The following is an 18,390-nucleotide window of genomic DNA, read 5'->3' on the forward strand; positions in this document are numbered from 1 at the left end:
CGTCAGGCTGTGTGCTGACAGCTTAGAGCCTGAAGCCTGTTTCAGATTCTGCGTCTCCCTCTCTCTCTGACCCTCCCCCATTCATGCTCTGTCTCTCTCTGTCTCAAAAATAAATAAAAACGTTAAAATTTAAAAAAAAAAAAAAGGAGTCAAAGGAAGAATAAAGGACACATCACATAGAGATGAACAAAGATGGAATGAAGACTTTTCTTCAGAAACTGTGCAAGCCAGAAGACAAAGTCTCATCATAAAGTGCCGAAAGAAAGGAAAAGCTGTCGAGATAGAATTCTGTAGCTAGCAAAAATAGCCTCCAAAAATTAAGGCAGAATAAGAACTTTCACAGACCAACAAATCTGATAGAACTTACCACCAACTGACCTGTACTACGTGGACTGTTAGCGGGCACTCTTCAGGCTGAAGGAAAAAGGGACCGGATGGAAACCCGGGCCAACAGAGAGGAACGCGGAGAGGCCTACATTTTTCTTTAAACACCAATCGTTTAAAATATATCTATTCACAATGTGTTATGGGGCTTGTGATGTATGTACAGAAGCAAAATGTATGACAGACGGCACACGTGGGAAGGGGAGGAGGAGGTGTGCCCTTGGGAGGCTCTCGCACATGACATTGTGCAGCGTCGTGTCACAGCAGAACGAGAGAAGTTACAAACGCACATTGGAAACCACAGAATAGCCATTCTAAGACGAGAGAAAACAACAGCAACAAAGAAGTATAGCCAGTAGTACGGTGGTGCAGACAAAATGGAATAAAAACCATCAATCCCAGGCCGCCTGGATGGCTCAGTCAGTTAAGTGTCTGACTCTCGGTTTCGGCTCAGGTCGTGATCTCATGGTTCATGAGATCGAGCCCTGCATCAGGCTCCACAGTGATAGTGTGGAGCCTGCTTGGGATTCTCTCTGAATGAATGAATGAATGAATGAATGAATGAATGAATGAATCTTAAAAAAAAATCAGCCCAAATGTAGCCAAAAAAAGGAGGAAAAAGGGAACAAAGGACAGATGGACAGATAAGATAAATAGAAAACAATTTAGCAAGAAGGTACATTTATTTTATTATTTTTTTTTTTTTAATTTTTTTTTCAACGTTTTTTATTTATTTTTGGGACAGAGAGAGACAGAGCATGAACGGGGGAGGGGCAGAGAGAGAGGGAGGCACAGAAGCGGAAACAGGCTCCAGGCTCTGAGCCATCAGCCCAGAGCCTGACGCGGGGCTCGAACTCATGGACCGCGAGATCGTGACCTGGCTGAAGTCGGACGCTTAACCGACTGCGCCACCCAGGCGCCCCGATTTTATTATTATTTTTTAATCTTTATTTATTTTTTGAGAAAGATAAGTAGTGTGAGCTGGGGAGGAACAGAGAGGGAGGGAGACAGAGAATCCGAAGTAGGCTCCAGGCTGCGGGCTGGCAGCACAGAGCCTGATACAGGGCTTGAACCCACAAACCGTGAGATCATGACCTGAGCCAAAGTCGGATGCTCAACTGGCTGAGCCACCCAGGCGCCCCAAGAAGGTGCATTTAAAACCAATCATGTTGAGGGGCACCTGGGTGGCTCAGTTAGTTAAGCGTGTGACTCTTGATTTTGGCTCAGGTCATGATCTCACGGGTTCATGAGATCAAGCCCCACATCAGACTCCACACTGAGCATGGAGACTGCTTGGGATTCTCTCGGTCTTCTCTCTCTGCCCCTCCCCCACTTGTACGCACGTGCACACTCCCAGGATAGATTAAAAAAAAAAAAACCCACTTTAATTGTAGATACAGATTAAGAAGGCTGGATGGCTATTTCACATCAGGCAAAGTAGACTTCCCAGTAAGGAATATTAACCTGAGGTAAAAAGGGACGTTTCATGATGATACAGAAGTCAACTCATCAGGAAGACATAACAATCCTAAATGTGTGTGCTCCTAATAAGAGAGCTGTAAAACACATGCAATTTAAAAACACAGAAATGAAAGGAAATCCAGTAAAACCTTGGGTCACAAGTAACTTGTTCTGCGAGGGTTCCGCAAGACGAGCAAACGTTTCTAATAAATTTCAACTCGATAAACCAGTGAGGTCTTACAATACGAGTCATACGTGACACCGAACATCACATGATCACAGCTGAACCATTGGTCCCTCCCCCCCCCCCCCCTCTCCCTGTCTCGCTGCGGGACTGTGGGTGATCATTTCCCATGCTCAGATGCTGGGTCTCAGACCACGGTATTTGGCTGAAATCAGTGATTTTTCAGAACGTTGGAAGGTGCCCACAACTGGCACTAGTGTATTTTTGTCACTTCAAAGCACCTGTGGACAGTCCTTTGCTTTTCCGGACAACAGTGAGCTTAGGAAGGCTTTGCTTCATTCTAGGTCAGGCTGCCTGCAGATAGAGACCCTTTCCTCTGCTGCCTCATTGCCAGTTACATTAAATACAGAATATGACAAGAGGTTATTAATACTGTACTGAGTCAACATCCGTGTAAGTGTATACAACGGCCCCCATGCAGGAAAAGGTTGAACAGAAAGGGGGTAAGAAGAAGGAGATGCTTACAGGGGAAGTTTAGAAGAAAATCATCGAGAAGTACGAACGAGATACGTGAGTGGCCAAAACGGCAAGATTTTATAAGAAGTCTACGTCTGCCTCTTGTCTGCGTAGAAGGAGGAGAAAAGGGCAGAGGAATCCCTCACTTCAAATGAGGTTAAGAAGATGTGTAAAATGTGGGAAACAGTGCAAAATCTTATAGAAAAGCACCACCTGAATAAGGCTGTAACAGTGCGAGCAGTGAGTGTTTAACAACAATGCAATGTCACATTTCCGTGAAAGCCTCAAAAGGGGGCAAAAGCAAATGTCATTGGATAGGTTTCTAGTTAAAACTGCGCGAAAAGAAAAAGATTCCGTTGAGCCAATAGATAGCACTGATTCCATTAGGAATCGTGAAAGTCGTCCTACACAATAACCCTCCTCTCATCTCCCTCACACCAGCCACTAAGTTTTTCAAAGTTAAGTGCAGGTTAGTTTGTTGGTTTTTTCTTTATATTTTGTAGTTTCTTTATTAGTTTGTATTATATTCCAGTATTGTAATCATTTTTATGTGAATATTTTGGCGTTGTGGAATGAATCATCTGAGCTTCCATTATTTCTTATGGGGAAATTCTCTTTGATATACAAGTGCTTTGGATTACAAGCATGTTTCCAGAACGAATTATGCTCGCAAACCAAGGTTTTACTGTATAGAGAAGTCCATAATTATACCTGGAGACTTTAGGACTTCTCTATCAGTAATCAACAGAACAAGTAGACAGAAAAATCAGTGAGGATATAGAGGATTTCAACATTGTCAACCAGCCTGACCTAAATGACAGGTGTGGACCCCTCTAAAAACAATAGCAGAATACAGATTCTTTTCGGGTGCATGTGGAACATTCGACAGAATAGACCATATATATTGAGCCGTAAAACTAGTCTCAGTAAATTTAAAAAGACTGAAATCAGGGGCGCCTGGGTGGCGCAGTCGGTTGGGCGTCCGACTTCAGCCAGGTCACGATCTCGCGGTCCGTGAGTTCGAGCCCCGCGTCAGGCTCTGGGCTGATGGCTCGGAGCCTGGAGCCTGTTTCCGATTCTGTGTCTCCCTCTCTCTCTGCCCCTCCCCCGTTCATGCTCTGTCTCTCTGTCCCAAAAATAAATAAAAAAAAAAAAAAATGTTGAATAAAAAGACTGAAATCATACAGACTGTATTTACTGGCCACAAAACTATTAAATTGGAAATCAAGAACAGAGCAGAAAAAATGTCCAAAAAATTTGAAAATTAACAGAATGCTTCTATTAAATTTTTTTTTAACATTGATTCATTTTTGAGAGACAGAGTGTGAGCAGGACAGAGGCAGAGAGAGAGAGAGGGAGACACAGAATCTGAAGCAGGTTCTAGGCTCTGAGCTGTCAGCACAGAACCCAATGTGGGGCACAATCCCACAAATCGTGAGGTCATGACCTGATCTGAAGTGGGACGCTTAACCGACTGAGCCACCCAGGCGCCCCTAAACAGACCGCTTCTAAGTAACTCATGGGTCAAAGAAGAAATCACAGGTAGTAGTTAGAAACTTAAGACTCTAAATGCTTCTTTGAGAGAACACTGGTCTAAAGTCAGTAATCTACACCTCCACCATAAAAAGCTAGAAAAATAAGAACAGATTAAATCCAAAGTTTATCGAAGGAAAGAATACGGGTAAAAGTGGGGAACAGTGAAATAGAGAGGAGAAAAATGATATAGGAAATCAGACCAAATCTGATTCTTTGAAAAATATCAACAAAACTGACAAACGCGCAGTGCTATTGACTCAGATAAAACGGTGGCTCTACAAGTTGTGTCGTGAGTGAAAGGGGGGGATGTCACTGTAGGTCCTGTAGATATTAAGGAGACAACACTGGAAGAAGAACAACCACGTGCCGGTAGTTTGACAAGTTGACCTACATAAAATTGGCAGAGTCTCCGAAAGACCAAAGTTACCGAAACTGACTCAAGAAGAAATAGAAAGGTGAGCAGGCCAGAAGAGGAGGAAGCCAGCAGATGCAGGCTAGAGAAGAACTCCCTTGGTCTGACAAAGGGCTCTTAGAGAAAACCCGCAGCTGGCGTATCACCGAGGGCAAAGGCAATGCCAGCGCTGACCACTTCCACCCCACACGGCACTGCCGGCCCCAACTTTGGCATAAAGCAGAACAAGAGTGGGGGTGGGGGGGGCAGACACGCAGAGTGCCAAAGAAGTAAAGCTGTGTTTATTCACATACTGTGTGATCGGTACATAGAAAATCCTAAGGAGACTTAAGAACAAAACAAAAACAAAAAAAAACCTATGAGAACTAAGAAGCGACTTTAGTAAAGGCCCAGAATACGAGGTCAAGGTGCCACATCAGTTATCTGTCTGTACACAGCAATGAGAATTGGAAGGCAATAAGAATGCCATTTACAGTAGCATCCAAAACTATGAAGTCCTTAGGGATATACTAAACGAAGTATCTGTGCACCAAAGAAGACCATTGCAGAGAAAATTAGGACCTAAATAATGGAGAGACATACCATCTTCATGGACTGGAAGACTCGGTGTGAAGATGTCATTTCTTCCAAAATGTGTCTATACACTTACCACAATCCCAGTCAAAACCAGCAGGCTTTTTAAAATTGGGATCAAAAATTAAAACTTACACAGAAATGCAAAGGATGTAGAATAGCCAAAGCAATCTCGACAAAGAATGAAGTTGAAAGATTTTACCTAATTGTGAGACTCAGGGTAAAGGCACAGTGATCGTGACAGCATGGTTTTGGCAAAGTGTATACATGTCCAGGGAGGAGTGGGTAGACACACACACACACACACACACACACACACATTAACTGATTTTTTGGTTAATGCAAAGATTCTATGGTAATTTAAGGAGAAAGGATAGTTGCTTCAATAAATTGTGCTGGAAGAACTACACATGCACATGGGGGGGGAAATGAACCCCGACCCTTCCCTTATACCAAATACAGAAATGAAGCCTGCGGGGCTCATTTGGTTGAGCATCCAACTCTTGATCTCAGCTCAGGTCTTGACTCGTGGTCCTGTGAGTTCAAGTCCCACGTCGGGCTCCGCCCTGGGCGTGAAACCTGCTTAAAAAAAAAAAAGCCGGGGTGCCTGGGTGGCTCAGTTGGTTAGGCGTCCGACTTCGGCTCAGGTCACGATCTCGCGGTCCGTGAGTTCGAGCCCCGCATCAGGCTCTGGGCTGATGGCTCAGAGCCTGGAGCCTGTTTCCGATTCTGTGTCTCCCTCTCTCTCTGCCCCTCCCCTGTTCATGCTCTGTCTCTCTCTGTCTCAAAAATAAATAAACGTTAAAAAATAATAATAATAAAAAAAAGCCAAAATCTATTATAAGCCTAAACATAAGAGCTAAAACTATAAAACTTCTAGAAAAAAAAAAGCACAGTAGAGAATCTTTGTGACTTTGGATAGGCAGAGAGAGATCCCTTGGGGTACAAGAAGTCTGAATCATAAATGAAAACACTGATAGGTGGGACTCCCATCAACAGTGCAGAGTTCCGCTTGTCCAGTGGCGCCGTGCGGATGGCGGGAAAACAAGGTTCAGGCTGGGAGAGACGCCGTGTGCGTCAAGGACGTGTATCCAGAACATACAAAGTCGATAAGAAACAAATACAATAAAATACAGCGAAACTCCTTGAAAAGACAATTTTTGAAAGATTTTTTTGTATTTTTGGTTTTTGGAGGGTTTTTATTGAAATTTTAGTTAACATACAGTGCAGTATTGGTTTCAGGAATAGAATTCAGTGAATCGTCACAAAAGAAGATAATTAGGTGGCCAATAAGCCCACAAAAGATGCTCCACATTATTGGTTATCAGGGAAATGCACGTTGAAACCACAGCGATGTGCCCCTGCACGTTGGCTCGAATGACCAAAAGAATTTCAAGGCCTGACAATATCAAGTGGTAGAGGGAAGTGGAGCAGTGGGAACCCAAACACACACTGTGGCAGCACGCAATATGGTGCCACTACTCTGGTAAGCGGTTTGCCAGCTTCTTAAAAAGTTACACGTACGCTCACTGCACGACGCAGCCACTCCATTCTGAGGTAACCGTGCAGGAGAAATAGAAATATCCAAGCTCTGGGACACCTGGGTGGCTCAGTCGGTCGAGCATCTGACTCTTGATTTTGGCTCGGGTCACGATCTCACGGTACGTGGGTTCGAGCCCCACATCGGGCTCTGCGCCGACAATGCGGAGCCTGCTTGGGATTCTCTCTCCCTCTCTCTCCGCCCCTCCCCTGCCCACGCTCTGTCTCTCAAATAGAAAAAAAAAGAACTATCCGTGCACCCGGAGACTTTAGCATCAGTGTTCACAACACCTTCATTCATGACCTGCCCACATAGGGGGCGACACAAGTACCCACCCCCAGATGGAAGGGATACCCAAGGGTGCCGCCGTGTAATGGAACGCTGCTCCACAAGTAAAAGAGCTAGCATACCCAAGACAGCATGAATGAATCCCAAGAAACATTTCTTTGGTCTCCGGAAGAACCAGACTTAAAAAAGCACCTAGTGTATTCTAGAAGGCCGGTCTGACCAGTAGCGACAAAAGGCCGGTCAGTGCTTGGTTGGGGCTGCAGGGTGATGAAAACGTTCCGTACATAGATAAACGCCGTTGAAATGTACACTTAAAAATGGGCGCATCAAAAAAATTTTTTAGAGCTTGAGTCTGGGAGAGGGGCAGAGAAGGAGACAGAGACAGAGACAGACCCAAGCAAGCTCCACGCTCCACACAGGGTGTGACATGGGGCTCAATCCCGTGACCCTGGGATTAAGACCTGAACCGAAATCAAGAGTCAGATGCTCAACTGACCGAAGCACCCAGGTGCCCCAGATGGGCGCATTTTGTTGCCTGTAAGTTGTAACTCAATAGGAACTTTTTAATTGTTTTCTTTAATGTTTACTTTTGAGAGAGAACATGCGTGTGCGCGTGCAAGTGGGGGAGGGGCAGAGAGAGGGGGACAGACCTCCCAAGCAGGCTCTGCTCGGACAGCAGCGAGCCCGACGTGGGGCTCGAACTCACAGATCGTGACCTGAGCCAAAGTCAGACGTTCAGCCGACTGAGCCAGGCGCCCCGAAACTTTTTAAAATAAGGAGCAGCTGCGGTCAGCGTCACCCACACATCAGGGAGCAGCCGTGGTCCAGTGAAGTTTCCCGGCGAACGTCGCCGTTCAGTCTCTCCTGCCCCACGGCCATGCATTTGTTCTCCGTTCCTAGCATAGGGCAGCCGAGCGCGTCACAGCAGAACGGGCTCCCCCACGGTGACACCACCATCTACTGGTTGCGGAACCCTCATCGATTTACCCGGCTCTCCTAATTACTCTGCGCGGTGGAAGCTAGGAGCTCCCCGGGGAAGGCCATTACCGCAGGCAGGGCCCTCCCAGCGGCCCGGGCCGCTCAGGCCTCAGGAGTCCCTGGGCCGCCGCGAGCGTGAAGGAGCCTCGAGCTCCTACCCTCGTCCCGGCCCGAACTGCCGACACCTCAGGCCTGCGCACGAGATCCGGTTTGAAGAAGTACCTCGACTTAAAAAAAAAACATTAAGCCCAGTTTATAGAACAAACCCGTTTTCGTTTTCTCTCTGTGGTTTTTTTACTGAAGTATAATTGGCAAACGATTTCCTATTAGTTTCGGGTGTAACATCGGTTTTCTGGGCTCGTAAGCGGTTTGTTCCATCTCTGGAGAACACTGCACAGTTAGGTCACACCCCTGTCCCCTTGCTAAGGAAAGGCCACCGGGAACCAGCAGCCCCTCCAGCCACAGATGTGATAAGGGACCTGGCTGCGTTCCAGCGAGAACTCACTTACGAAACCGGAGGCAGTCTTGTTTGGAGTTTCGTTGCCGTTCCGGATACTACACTCACAAGGTGGGTGCGGTTCTCCGGAGAGGTTCCCGCACCCACGCGGCGGGCATCTCTGCCACTCATGACCCTGAAGGTGGTGAGGCCGGGTTCGCCACTAAATGTGATTGCTGCACTTTTAAAATGCAGCCTTTGTCAAGCTAAAATTGTCCCTCATGCTCCTGATTTACTAAGTGTTTTCATCACAAATAGGTGTTAAGCCTGGTCAGGTTTTTTTTTTTGGCGTTGATCCTGGTAAACATTTTCTTTTTCATTTATTAGTGTGGTAAAGTATGGTGGTAGATTTTCCGAAAATAAGCCAGCCTTGCATTACTGAGGTAAACTTGACTTGATAACGATGTTACGTTTTAATACTTGGTTGATTTGATTTGATAATGTTTATATATAGTTTTTGTAGCTGTATTTACAAGTTAAATCGGCCTGTGTCTCTTGCGTTGTCCTTGTATGGTTTGGGAATAAAACTGGCCAGGCATCTCGCACTCTTTTGTAGTTTCCTGAATAATTTGAATAAGATGGAAACATACTGTCCCTTGAAAATTTGGTTTCTGTGGAAATTCAGTAGAACCACCTGTGAAGCCATCTGAGCCTGGGGCCTTTGGCAAGAGAATTACTCAGCAGTTCAATTTCCTTAATAGTTACTGGGTATTTCAAATGCTGTCTTTTGGTTGTGATTTTGGAGTTTTCTGTTGTTTCCAGGTTTTCTCAGTGTATTAGTGGGTAGCTGTTAACGCTCACTTGTGCCCAGTTATCCCCTGCTGTGTTTATTTGCTCCCCCTTGTTTACAGGATCAGTCTTGGCAGAAGTTCTCGTCACCACAGGCAACAGTTTGGGCTCCGCTGATGTTCTGTATGCGGTTTTCCTCGGGGCTTCTGGTTTACTGAAGTCCGCCTCTAACTTCACAATTTTACGTCTTGTTTCCCTCAGTTTGTTGTGTTGCTTTCTCTCTGGCTTCTTCTGCTGGAAGTGTAGCTCACCTCCTTGCGGGTGAGCTGCTGTGGTCCCCAAGAAGTGGGTGTCAGCTGTGTCCTGCAAATTCTGGGACTCAGTTCTGAATAGTTCTTAATTCATTTTATGGATTCCTTTCTAACGCAAGGATGAATCCGTAATGTGGTGTCAGTTTCACATCTGAAGGGACCCTGGAGGGTTTGCTATTGGTTTCTAATTTTATTGCATTATGTCTGGAAGGAATTGAGACTTGCTCTATGGCAGGTCTGACATGTGGTCCGATTCTGCCTATGGTCCATTTGCTGAAGAAGAAATTCTATTCTCTGCCCATCAGTTTAGATGTCTGTGTGTCTGATAACTCAGGCAAATCAATTCGATTAGCCTTTGCCACCTCTGCGTGGGTTTGTCTGTCTGTGAGCAGTAGGGACAAGTTACAGTCTCCATGTGCCTGTGCTGAATTATCTGTTTTTCCCTTGTAGCTCTGTCAGTTGTTTTCAGATATACTCTGAAGCCAGACCTGGACCAGTACAGAGTCCTTATTCCCCGGTGATGACACTTGTTGTATCATTGTGTTTTATTTTTTTAGTTTTAAATTTTGTGTGTCTTACTTTATTTTTTTTTTAACGTTTACTTACTTTTGAGACAGAGAAAGACAGAGCATGAACAAGGGAGGGTCAGAGAGAGAGGGAGACACAGACTCTGAAACAGGCTCCAGGCTCTGAGCCGTCAGCCCAGAGCCCGACGCGGGGCTCGAACTCACGGACCGCGAGATGGTGACCTGAGCCGAAGTCGGACGCTTAACCGACTGAGCCCCCCAGGCGCCCCTTGTGTGTCTTATTTTAAATGGGTCTTCCACACAACATCTCATGGGACCCTGGGTTTTTTTTTCAATTAGGCTGAGAGTTTTTTGTCTTCATTAGCAAGTTTAACTTATTTGTATTTATTAAATTCTTACCTCTGGGATTTAATTTTTCTGCTCTACTTTCTTTGTTTCGTTCTTCCACATTCCTGTTTTTCATGGGAAAAGTCCAGCTGGCTTCTGCTGTGTTACAAGTTTCGTGTTCTGACTTTGTCTTAGCGTCACTGATTCCGAACCACGTTCGTGCAGCCCTGCCGGGTTCCGAGACACCCCCCCCCCCCCCACCGGCTGGAACCCTCACGTTGGGTCGCTGGTGTCGTGCTCAGGGTTCTGATTTCCCTGTTGCTCAGGCCCGTTGTAGCTTCTTCTGGATCTGTTTCTCTCCTTATGTCAGCACTTCTCCCGAGAGGGTTTTCAGTGTAGATCCTTCTATAAAACCGGGTTTGTTTCCCCCTTGCTTAACAAACCCTCGTGTCTGAGTCCCTGCAGGTGTTTAGAGGTTCGTGTCTGAGAACTCGGCACAAGGACGCGGAGGCTTCGTGCAAGTTCTGCCTCCTCCAGAGTCTGTCCTCCGCCGTCACACTCCAGGAGGACACCCTCCGGCCCTGCGGTGGGTGCAGGAACAGCGTGACTGTGACTGGGAGGGAGGGGCTTGTTCCTGTGCCTCGGGGAGGACAGTGACAGGTCTTTCCGGGGCGTCTTCGGCTCCTGTGACCAGGTTTCCGGCGCGTGGAAGGCTCCACCACACGTGCTCTCTGCACTACTGCACGCGCTCCTCACTTGTAGCTCAGTTTGCCGGAGTCACCGCAGTCCCGACGATGCAGTCACACACAGGCACGTGGGATGCCTTTGTTCTGGGCCGCTGATGGGAACCGCTACGGATGTGCGGCTTTTGTAGTTCACTCCGTGGCCTGGTCCCCGTGGGGATGAGGGAACCCTGTGGACGAGTGGGAAGCCCAGCTGTCCGCAGAAGGGGGCCCAGCTCGGGGGTTCACACCCCACCAGGCGCTGTCCTGTCTGCGGCATTTACGGTTCACCGAGCCGGGAGCTAACGCAGACCGGCAGCCTTGGCCATTTGCCCGCAACGTGCTGGACAAAGGAGCTAACCTGGCCGAGAGGCTAACCTCTGGCCACTGACTCACAGGATGGTAGTGGCTCACTGCTCTGGTTTCTGTGCACAGAAGCCGGGGAGGTTGGGAACAGGGCCCCGATCACTACGGGAGGCAGACAGGGCCTTTCCTGGGAAGGCTGTTGCATTTTCTGATACGAACTTGCACCTCGGAGAGCCAGAGTGATACTGCCTAGGCGTCCACATGGTGACCCCAGGCCCTGGAGCCAGCTCCCCTTTTCTGTAGAAGAGCCTGTTCTGGAAACGTCCGCTGGAGAGCACCCAGAAGCACTGCAGGCCGCTGAGGCCAGAACGTGGTTCCGCTGGCCCCTCCCAGAGTGGTTGGGCAGGGGCCGACCCTCTCCCTTCCGGCCCAGGGGGTAGGCGCTGTGCCGGGACTGACGGGAGCAGGTGCTGTCCGGGAGCACGGAGTCGGGAGCCCGGGACACCTAACCTCCACCCAGATCCTGGGCTGGGCACCCCCGGTTGGGCCAGACCACCGGTCCCTGCAGCCCTGCCGTCTGCTGGCCTCCTGTGTCACAGACCAGCCCACAGGTAGCTGGCTGGAAGCTGAGCCGAGCTCGGGGCCCCGGGCTTCATGGGCAGAGGGCCGCCCTGCCGTCTGACTTCTCGTAGGCTCACGTCTCAGGCCAGAGGTGGCGGGGTATGGCCCGAGGGTGGGGGAGGAGGCACACATTCATCAGATTTGCTTTCATTTACCAAGCACCAGCACCGCGACGGAGGCCGTGAGCCCGGTCCTGCCTCCCCAGTGAGGCTGGGGCCGCTCTTCCGTGAGGAGCCAGGCAAATGGGAACTGCCCAGACTTGGGACTGTCTGCCCCAAGTTCAACTCGTGATAGAGCAGTCTCCAGTTAGTTTGTCTCGGCCGCTTCCTCCAGGCAGCCTCCAGGGCAGGCCACGCTCCTCACCTGGGGGGTGGGCGCCACCCGCTTTCCCTCTGCGTTGGTCGGTGGTGGCGGGCAGGCCGGGGTCACCACAGCCCCTGTGGAGGATGAGGCAGGCGTGTGCACAAAAAGCTTCGCTCAGAGCCCCGTCTGGCTGCGCGTCGGGACTCGGCACGCGTGACACTTGTCCTCACGTGCTCAACCCTGCCGAAGGGAAAGGCCCCTGGGAGCCACCTCCGGCCGCCCTGCTGCCCACCGCGGCTGAAATCCAACAGGGAGCAGCGGAGGAGGCCTGCCGGCCACCTGATGGAGCTGTGCCTGCTCTTGGCGGCTCTGTCCCTTTGCCCCTCCCCCTGGGCTACCCGAAAGCCGCCGTGGGGTCCCGAAGGCCATCATCAGATGTCCAGAGAGCAACCTGAGGGCCTGGTCCGGTGTGGGGAGGCCTGTGGCCACAGTGGCTCACAGCGCCTTGAGCACGATGGCAGCTTGTGTGCCCGTGGCCGAGGGGCCGTCCTCCCAAGGGGCCTCATTTTCGTGGAAAAGGAGAGTGTTGCCTCAGCCGCTCACAGCTGCTCCCCTGCCAAGAGAGGCGGAGGGCAGCTCACTGCCACGGGCGGTGGGGAGGGGGCGGGGGGGCATGAGGACCAGCAGCCCCTAACGTGTGAGGGTCCCCGGCCGCCTGGAGCAGTGAGAGGGAGAGAGAGAGAGAGAGAGAGGAGAGGGAGAGGGAGAGGGAGAGGGAGAGGGAGCGACAGAGGGTGAGCCTGCCTGGCTGACGGGAGAGGACCTGCCACTGTCCTCCCACTGTCCCTGTGCACAGTGCGAATCTTACCTTGTGTACCTAGTGTTTAGGCTTAGATCTGTGGGAAGGAGGCAGATCAGAACCCGCCCCGTCCCATCTGGTCGCCCCTGGCCTTCTGCCATCCCCACCCAGCGCCTCACAGGCCTGCTGTCCGAACGCAGCCCCGGGTCCCGGGTGAGGGCAGAGACAAGCACGGCCCCGGTGTCCGGAAGCCAGTTCAGCCTTCGCACACCTCCAGCGTGCTCTGTGTGCCTTCTTTCCCTTCTGGGGCCCAGAGGCTTCTTTCTGCTGTCGCCTCTGCCTTCCAGGTTGGGGGCAAGCCAGGCTTCATTTCCTGGCCCCCGCTCTCTGCTCCCTCCCTGATCTCCAGTTCTCGCTGCCCTGGCCCTGCCCCCCACCCCTGCCCCCACAGACCTGCCACCCACCCGCCCCACCTCAGGCCTCTCTCAGCACCTCTTTCCTGTACAGCTGAGCTTCAGGCCCTGGAGAGGGCACAGAGTCCACGTGGAAGGCAGGGACTGCTCTCCAGGTCCTGCCTGCCCACCTTGGACAAGGCGGCCCTGGACGAGGCCAGAACTGGCCTCTCTTCAAGGCCTGTACTCACGGAGCATTTCCCCTAAATTCCCTTCCTTAGGACCCCAGTGTGCTCCCAGGCCCAGGACAGGAGCCACACTGGGCCACACTGAGAGGCCCCAGTAGACAGGCCTGGGTAAGCTCAGAACCGGGGGGCAGGGGGAGCCCTGAAAATATTAGGAAGGAGCAATTAGGGGTTGGTGCTGGGTGTTAACCTCAGGAAGGAAGGGGACAGCACGGAGATGCTGGTATGTTTCACAAGGAGGTTGGTCTGTGATCAGTGCCCCCAGCCCAAGGCCAGGAGCAGCTCGAGGAAGGATCTGGGGTCTCCTGTTCACCCCCCTCCACCTGCTGAGTCCAGGAATGTGTGCCCGGAGCCTCTGCACCAAGGGCGGACAGCAGTTTCCTGCAGGGTCACTCAGGTCAGGCCCAGAGCCCTGGGAAGAAGCTTGCAGCTTCCGGACACGCGGGGTCGGGAAGCCAGGCTACTCCACATCCGCTGTTCGCTAGAGGCTTGGGTTCCATCCCAACATGCCAGGAAGCCTTGGAAGGTTTTGGGGAGCAAGACATAATCTAATTCATAACCACTAATCAAAAAGGGAGTTTGGGATGAGGGGCAAGGAGACTGAGAAGGGCTGAACCCAGGGGCGCGAGGGCTCCCACGGAAGCAGGTGCGAGGTTTCCGTGGGAGCAGCATCCGTCAGCGTGTCAGGTGACGTGCGGGGGCGGGGAGGGGACGCTGAAGGCCTGGAGGGACCAGCCGAGGCTGCAGCCAGCCAAAGAGACCTCATCCCTTGTGTCCAAGACTACGGCTGGGACTTGAGGCCTGCAGCGCCCCTAGCCCCAGGGGAGGCTCTGGAGAGCGAGGACAGCCCTGAGCCCGGCAGTCTTCTGAGACCCAGGTGGCACGTGCTCAGGGCAGCTCGGCCCCCCCCCCCCCCAGGAAGCATCCCCAGGTCAGAAGGGGGCTGAGCAGTGGCCCTGAGCACCCAGGGAGCTGGGACCAGCGCCACCCGTGTACATAGAGTCCCGGGAGCCTCCGAGACAGGGACCGGTTCACAGCTGGAGGCCTCGGGCAGCTCGCTGAGCCTTCCTGAGGGTGGGAGCTGGGCCAACTGCACACAGGAGGCCAGTCCTGTGCTCAGACACTGAAGCCCGATGAGGACCACAGCAGAGAGAGAAATCCCAGGCCGGGCTCTGCAGAGTGGCTCGGGCAGGGATCAAAAGGGCAGCGTGGAGGAGGCCGCGTTTCCACAAAGCAGCCACAGGCCTGCTCGAGGGCACACCTCAGGTTAAGCAGGGAAGACACACATCATGGTCATGGGGTGTGTGCTGGGGATGAACGGGCCTGACCTGTCCAGCTTCATGCCTGAGCCCGGACTGCTCTTGCCCTGGGGGAATCTGCCTCCTCCTCAGGGAGGGCTCCGTGGGCGGTCTTCTTGGCCTTTCTCCCCAAGGCCACACATGGTGCCAACACTGTTGCGGGGGGGGGGGAGCCCCCCAGGGTTATGACCCTGTCCCTCCCCACTGGCTGCTGCCTTCCAGAAGGAAACCAAGCGGATCACGGGACGGAGAGGGGGCAGGGTAGCAGGAAGGGGCTGCCTAGAAGTCCGAGCCTGCGGGTTTGCTTGTAGGATGCAGGCCGGGAGAGCATGTGCACAGGAGGAACAGGTCCGGGGTTGGACAACCAAAGACACAGGCCCTTCCTTCATGAGGGAGAAGCAGCCATGGCCTTGGGAAGCAGAGAGGGGCACAGGAGCGTCCAGGGACCAAGCGCACCACCGCCCCACCCCAGGACCCCGGTGATCGCAGGCCAGGCACTAGGAGAGCAGGGCCTGGCCCCGGGATTCGGTCCCAGGGCGTAGGAGGGAGACCTAAGGGTGTGTGACCCTGGGGAGGCTGCAGGAAAGGAGCCGGGTGGCTGGAGATGACAGAAGGGGCTCTTGGGTGAGGGCCAGGGACCCGAACTGCAGCTCACAGCACTGGGGACACGATCGGGAAGTGCAGTGGACATCACCGACTGCAGGCTGGCCCGCTTCTGTCCCATCCGCCCGTCCTCAGGTCTCACCCGGGTGGGTCCCCATCGTCCAGCGTTCCCCGCTCATGCTGTGCGCAGTCCTGTGCTGGCTGGGCCCAGGGTGATGGGCTCAGCCACCCTGGGCAGATGGCACGCGTGTCCCCCGTGTGTCTCACGCATGAGATGCTGCTGCCAGACCCCACCTTTCCCCGTCTGTACACTCTGGGGTGGTGGTCCCGTCCCACGTGGACCCTCCTGGGGCTCTGGAGGTCCTGGCCCTACCTGCTGGGCCAGCTCACGAGAGGGAGCCACTCTAGCTTGTCTCTTATAACTGCTTCTTAATAACAACTTTTTTTCCCTTTTTCTTTTTTCTTTTTTTTTTTTTTTGCACAAAAGAAATACATCTGTAGTTCTAAAAGCTTGGCAGATAAGAAAAGCTTGAAAGACAAAACTCTCCTACCCCGCCCTAGTGCAGATTCGCTGTTGTGGGTGCTTTGGAAGGGTGGCCCCGGAGTGTCAGCCCATGCCTGTGACGCGTGGTCCAGCTCCCAGGTCCTTGGCCTGTGCCTGGCCGTGTGTGTTGGGGCTGCTGGGTGGCTGGAGGTGCCTGGCAGGCATGGCCAGCATGCAGAGGGCAGCTGGCAGCTGGGGAAGTGCCTGAGACCGGCCACGAGTCAACCATTAACCTCGGCACCCCCCTGGGACCCATTACAAAATGGTCACGGCAGGGGATGACGTTTTCAGGGCCAAATGTCCAGAGTGCCCAGCGGAGGGGCAGGCCCGGGCCCTGCGGTGCAGCTGGAGAGCACGTGTCCACAGAGACCTCGTGTCCCAGGACCCCAGGGCACAGTTGCTGCCGTTGAACGGCTTCCCTGGAAAGACCTCTGGGCTGACGGGCTCTGGTGACAGTGCCCAGTGTGGGGGTGTGGGTCCCACCGGCAAGAAACACAGCGGCTCGTACTCGGGGAGCCCAGCTTCCTGAGCACCCGGCTGCCTGCCCCTTCCTGCCCTTTGTGGTGTGACGTGCTTTTCTCTTGCTGTTCTTCTGGTAGAGCTCACAGCACCTCCAGCAGCCGACAGCCTCAGACACCCTGACGGGAGCCCCGTGGGCGCACAGGCTGCCCTTGCCATCGAAGGGGTGAAGACAGAAGCCCAGGCCAAGGCCAGGCCCGCCAGAACTGCCAGGGCTCACCCTGCAAAAACTAAATGCTGCCAGAGGCCTCCCAAGATCCGTAACTACAACTTAAAGGACTGAGTACCCCTGTCGGAGCTTGGGGCCCCAAGCTTTGATCACGCGGCAGGGGTGTGTGTGCACAAGCACCCATGTGTGCACGAGCGTGGGGTGCAGGCAGAGAGCTTCAGAGCAGGCTCCCCAGAGCCACCGAGGTGCCCCACTGACCAGCCTGGAGCCATTAAAGCCCGTACCTCCCGTGCTCTCTCTGGGCCGTGGAGCCGTCTGCTTGTCCCCCTTGGGAAAGGGCATCAGCGCGAGAGTGCCACATGAGAGGAGTCCAGGCCGGCCTCCACGGCGGGGGCGTGGGGGGCGGTCACAGGCACCACGGCCCCCCCCAGAGCCCGCTGAGGGTGGTGGGGGACACGGGGAGCAGAATGCCCGCACACGGAGCATCCCCAGAGTGCTGTGTGTGTGAGGGGCCCTCCTGGGAGAAGTGAAAGCTGGGGGTCAGGGTGAGCCCCCGTGGCCAGTCCGGGTCCCCGAGCTCTGGCCTGCGTGCCAGGGCGCTCACGTCAGGGAGCCGCTGTGGTGGACGCGGCCCTTCCGGTCCTCAGCCCTGTGAGGTCAACACGGCGGCGGGTCACTCCAGAGCCTCCCACATCCACCCCGCAGTGAGGCATTCCTGACGCCCAGATGCCTGGAGCCGGGCGCCCGATCCCCTGGGCTCCAAGCACCACAAGACCACGGCCACACCTCGGTGCCCGAGAAACGCCCCACATCGTGAGCGCGCACCCCTCACACCCGCGGGCGCATTCTGCAGTGAACTCAGCAGTTGGGACCACGGTCCCTGGTCTCGGGGGTCAGCGTGGGGGAGGCCAGGGCATGTGCTGCCCCCTTCATCCAGAGCCCTCAGCCTTTTTGTCCCCTGGCGCCCACACCTGGTTGGCACAGCCAGAGCACTCCTCGCCTGCAGCCGTGCTCGGAAACGGAGACAGCCTGTCCCCAACCCCGGGCAGAGCGTGGTTGTGCCCTCAGGTGGCCTGGGCGCTCTGCACCGAGGCTTTCCCTTTTGGGGCTGCCGGCTGTCACTGAAGCGGGAGGACAGGAGAGGGCCGCCGGGCTGCCGTGTGACCTGTATGCATCATGTGGCCTTTGTGGCTTCAGTTTGCCCTCGAGTAAAATGTGAACGGCGTCATCTGCCTGCCTGGCTCACAGGTGTAGGGGGTGTGCGGACGCACGTCACAAGGTGAGGCCGCGAACGGTGGTGGTGGTGTTTGTCCAACGCAGCCGCCTGGTGCAGGACCGAGGGGTCACAGGCCAGGTCCCAGGGGCTTGAAATGGCCCCCGCCCCATCTTGTGCCTCTGTAATGTGCTTCATTGAGCTCCATGTGAACACTCAGGCATGGGGGGACACACTTCTAGGAACCTGCCCAGGCAACGGAGGGTCATTCCCAACACGCCAGGAAGCAGCAGCAGCCGGGAGGCGGCCCTGCCCAGGGGTGGCAGGAGTCCCGGTGCTCTGCTGTTTGTAGAAGTGGGGCACGGCCGTGTGACTTCCTTATGCTGAAAAACTG

The 18,390-nt window shown here is 53.4% G+C and overlaps 1 protein-coding gene across 2 annotated transcripts in view; it reads left to right on the forward strand.

Annotated features, from left to right (window-relative positions):
* The window catches only part of CCDC57 (coiled-coil domain containing 57), a 105,273-nt gene extending 87,262 nt beyond the window's left edge, over positions 1 to 18,011 (forward strand). The window contains exons 21-22 of one of the 2 annotated variants that reach the window (XM_058703734.1): positions 16,695 to 17,283; positions 17,317 to 18,011. In XM_058703734.1, coding sequence (XP_058559717.1) covers positions 16,695 to 16,897 — 203 coding nt within the window. In that variant the 3' untranslated portion in view covers positions 16,898 to 17,283; positions 17,317 to 18,011. Of the gene's footprint in view, positions 1 to 16,694 lie in introns of both variants that reach the window. The other variant, XM_058703733.1, reaches the window with a different exon arrangement.
* The last annotated feature ends 379 nt before the right edge of the window (positions 18,012 to 18,390 follow it).

This window comes from Neofelis nebulosa, chromosome 16, assembly GCF_028018385.1.
Source record: "Neofelis nebulosa isolate mNeoNeb1 chromosome 16, mNeoNeb1.pri, whole genome shotgun sequence".
NCBI classification, from domain to species: Eukaryota; Metazoa; Chordata; class Mammalia; order Carnivora; family Felidae; genus Neofelis; species Neofelis nebulosa.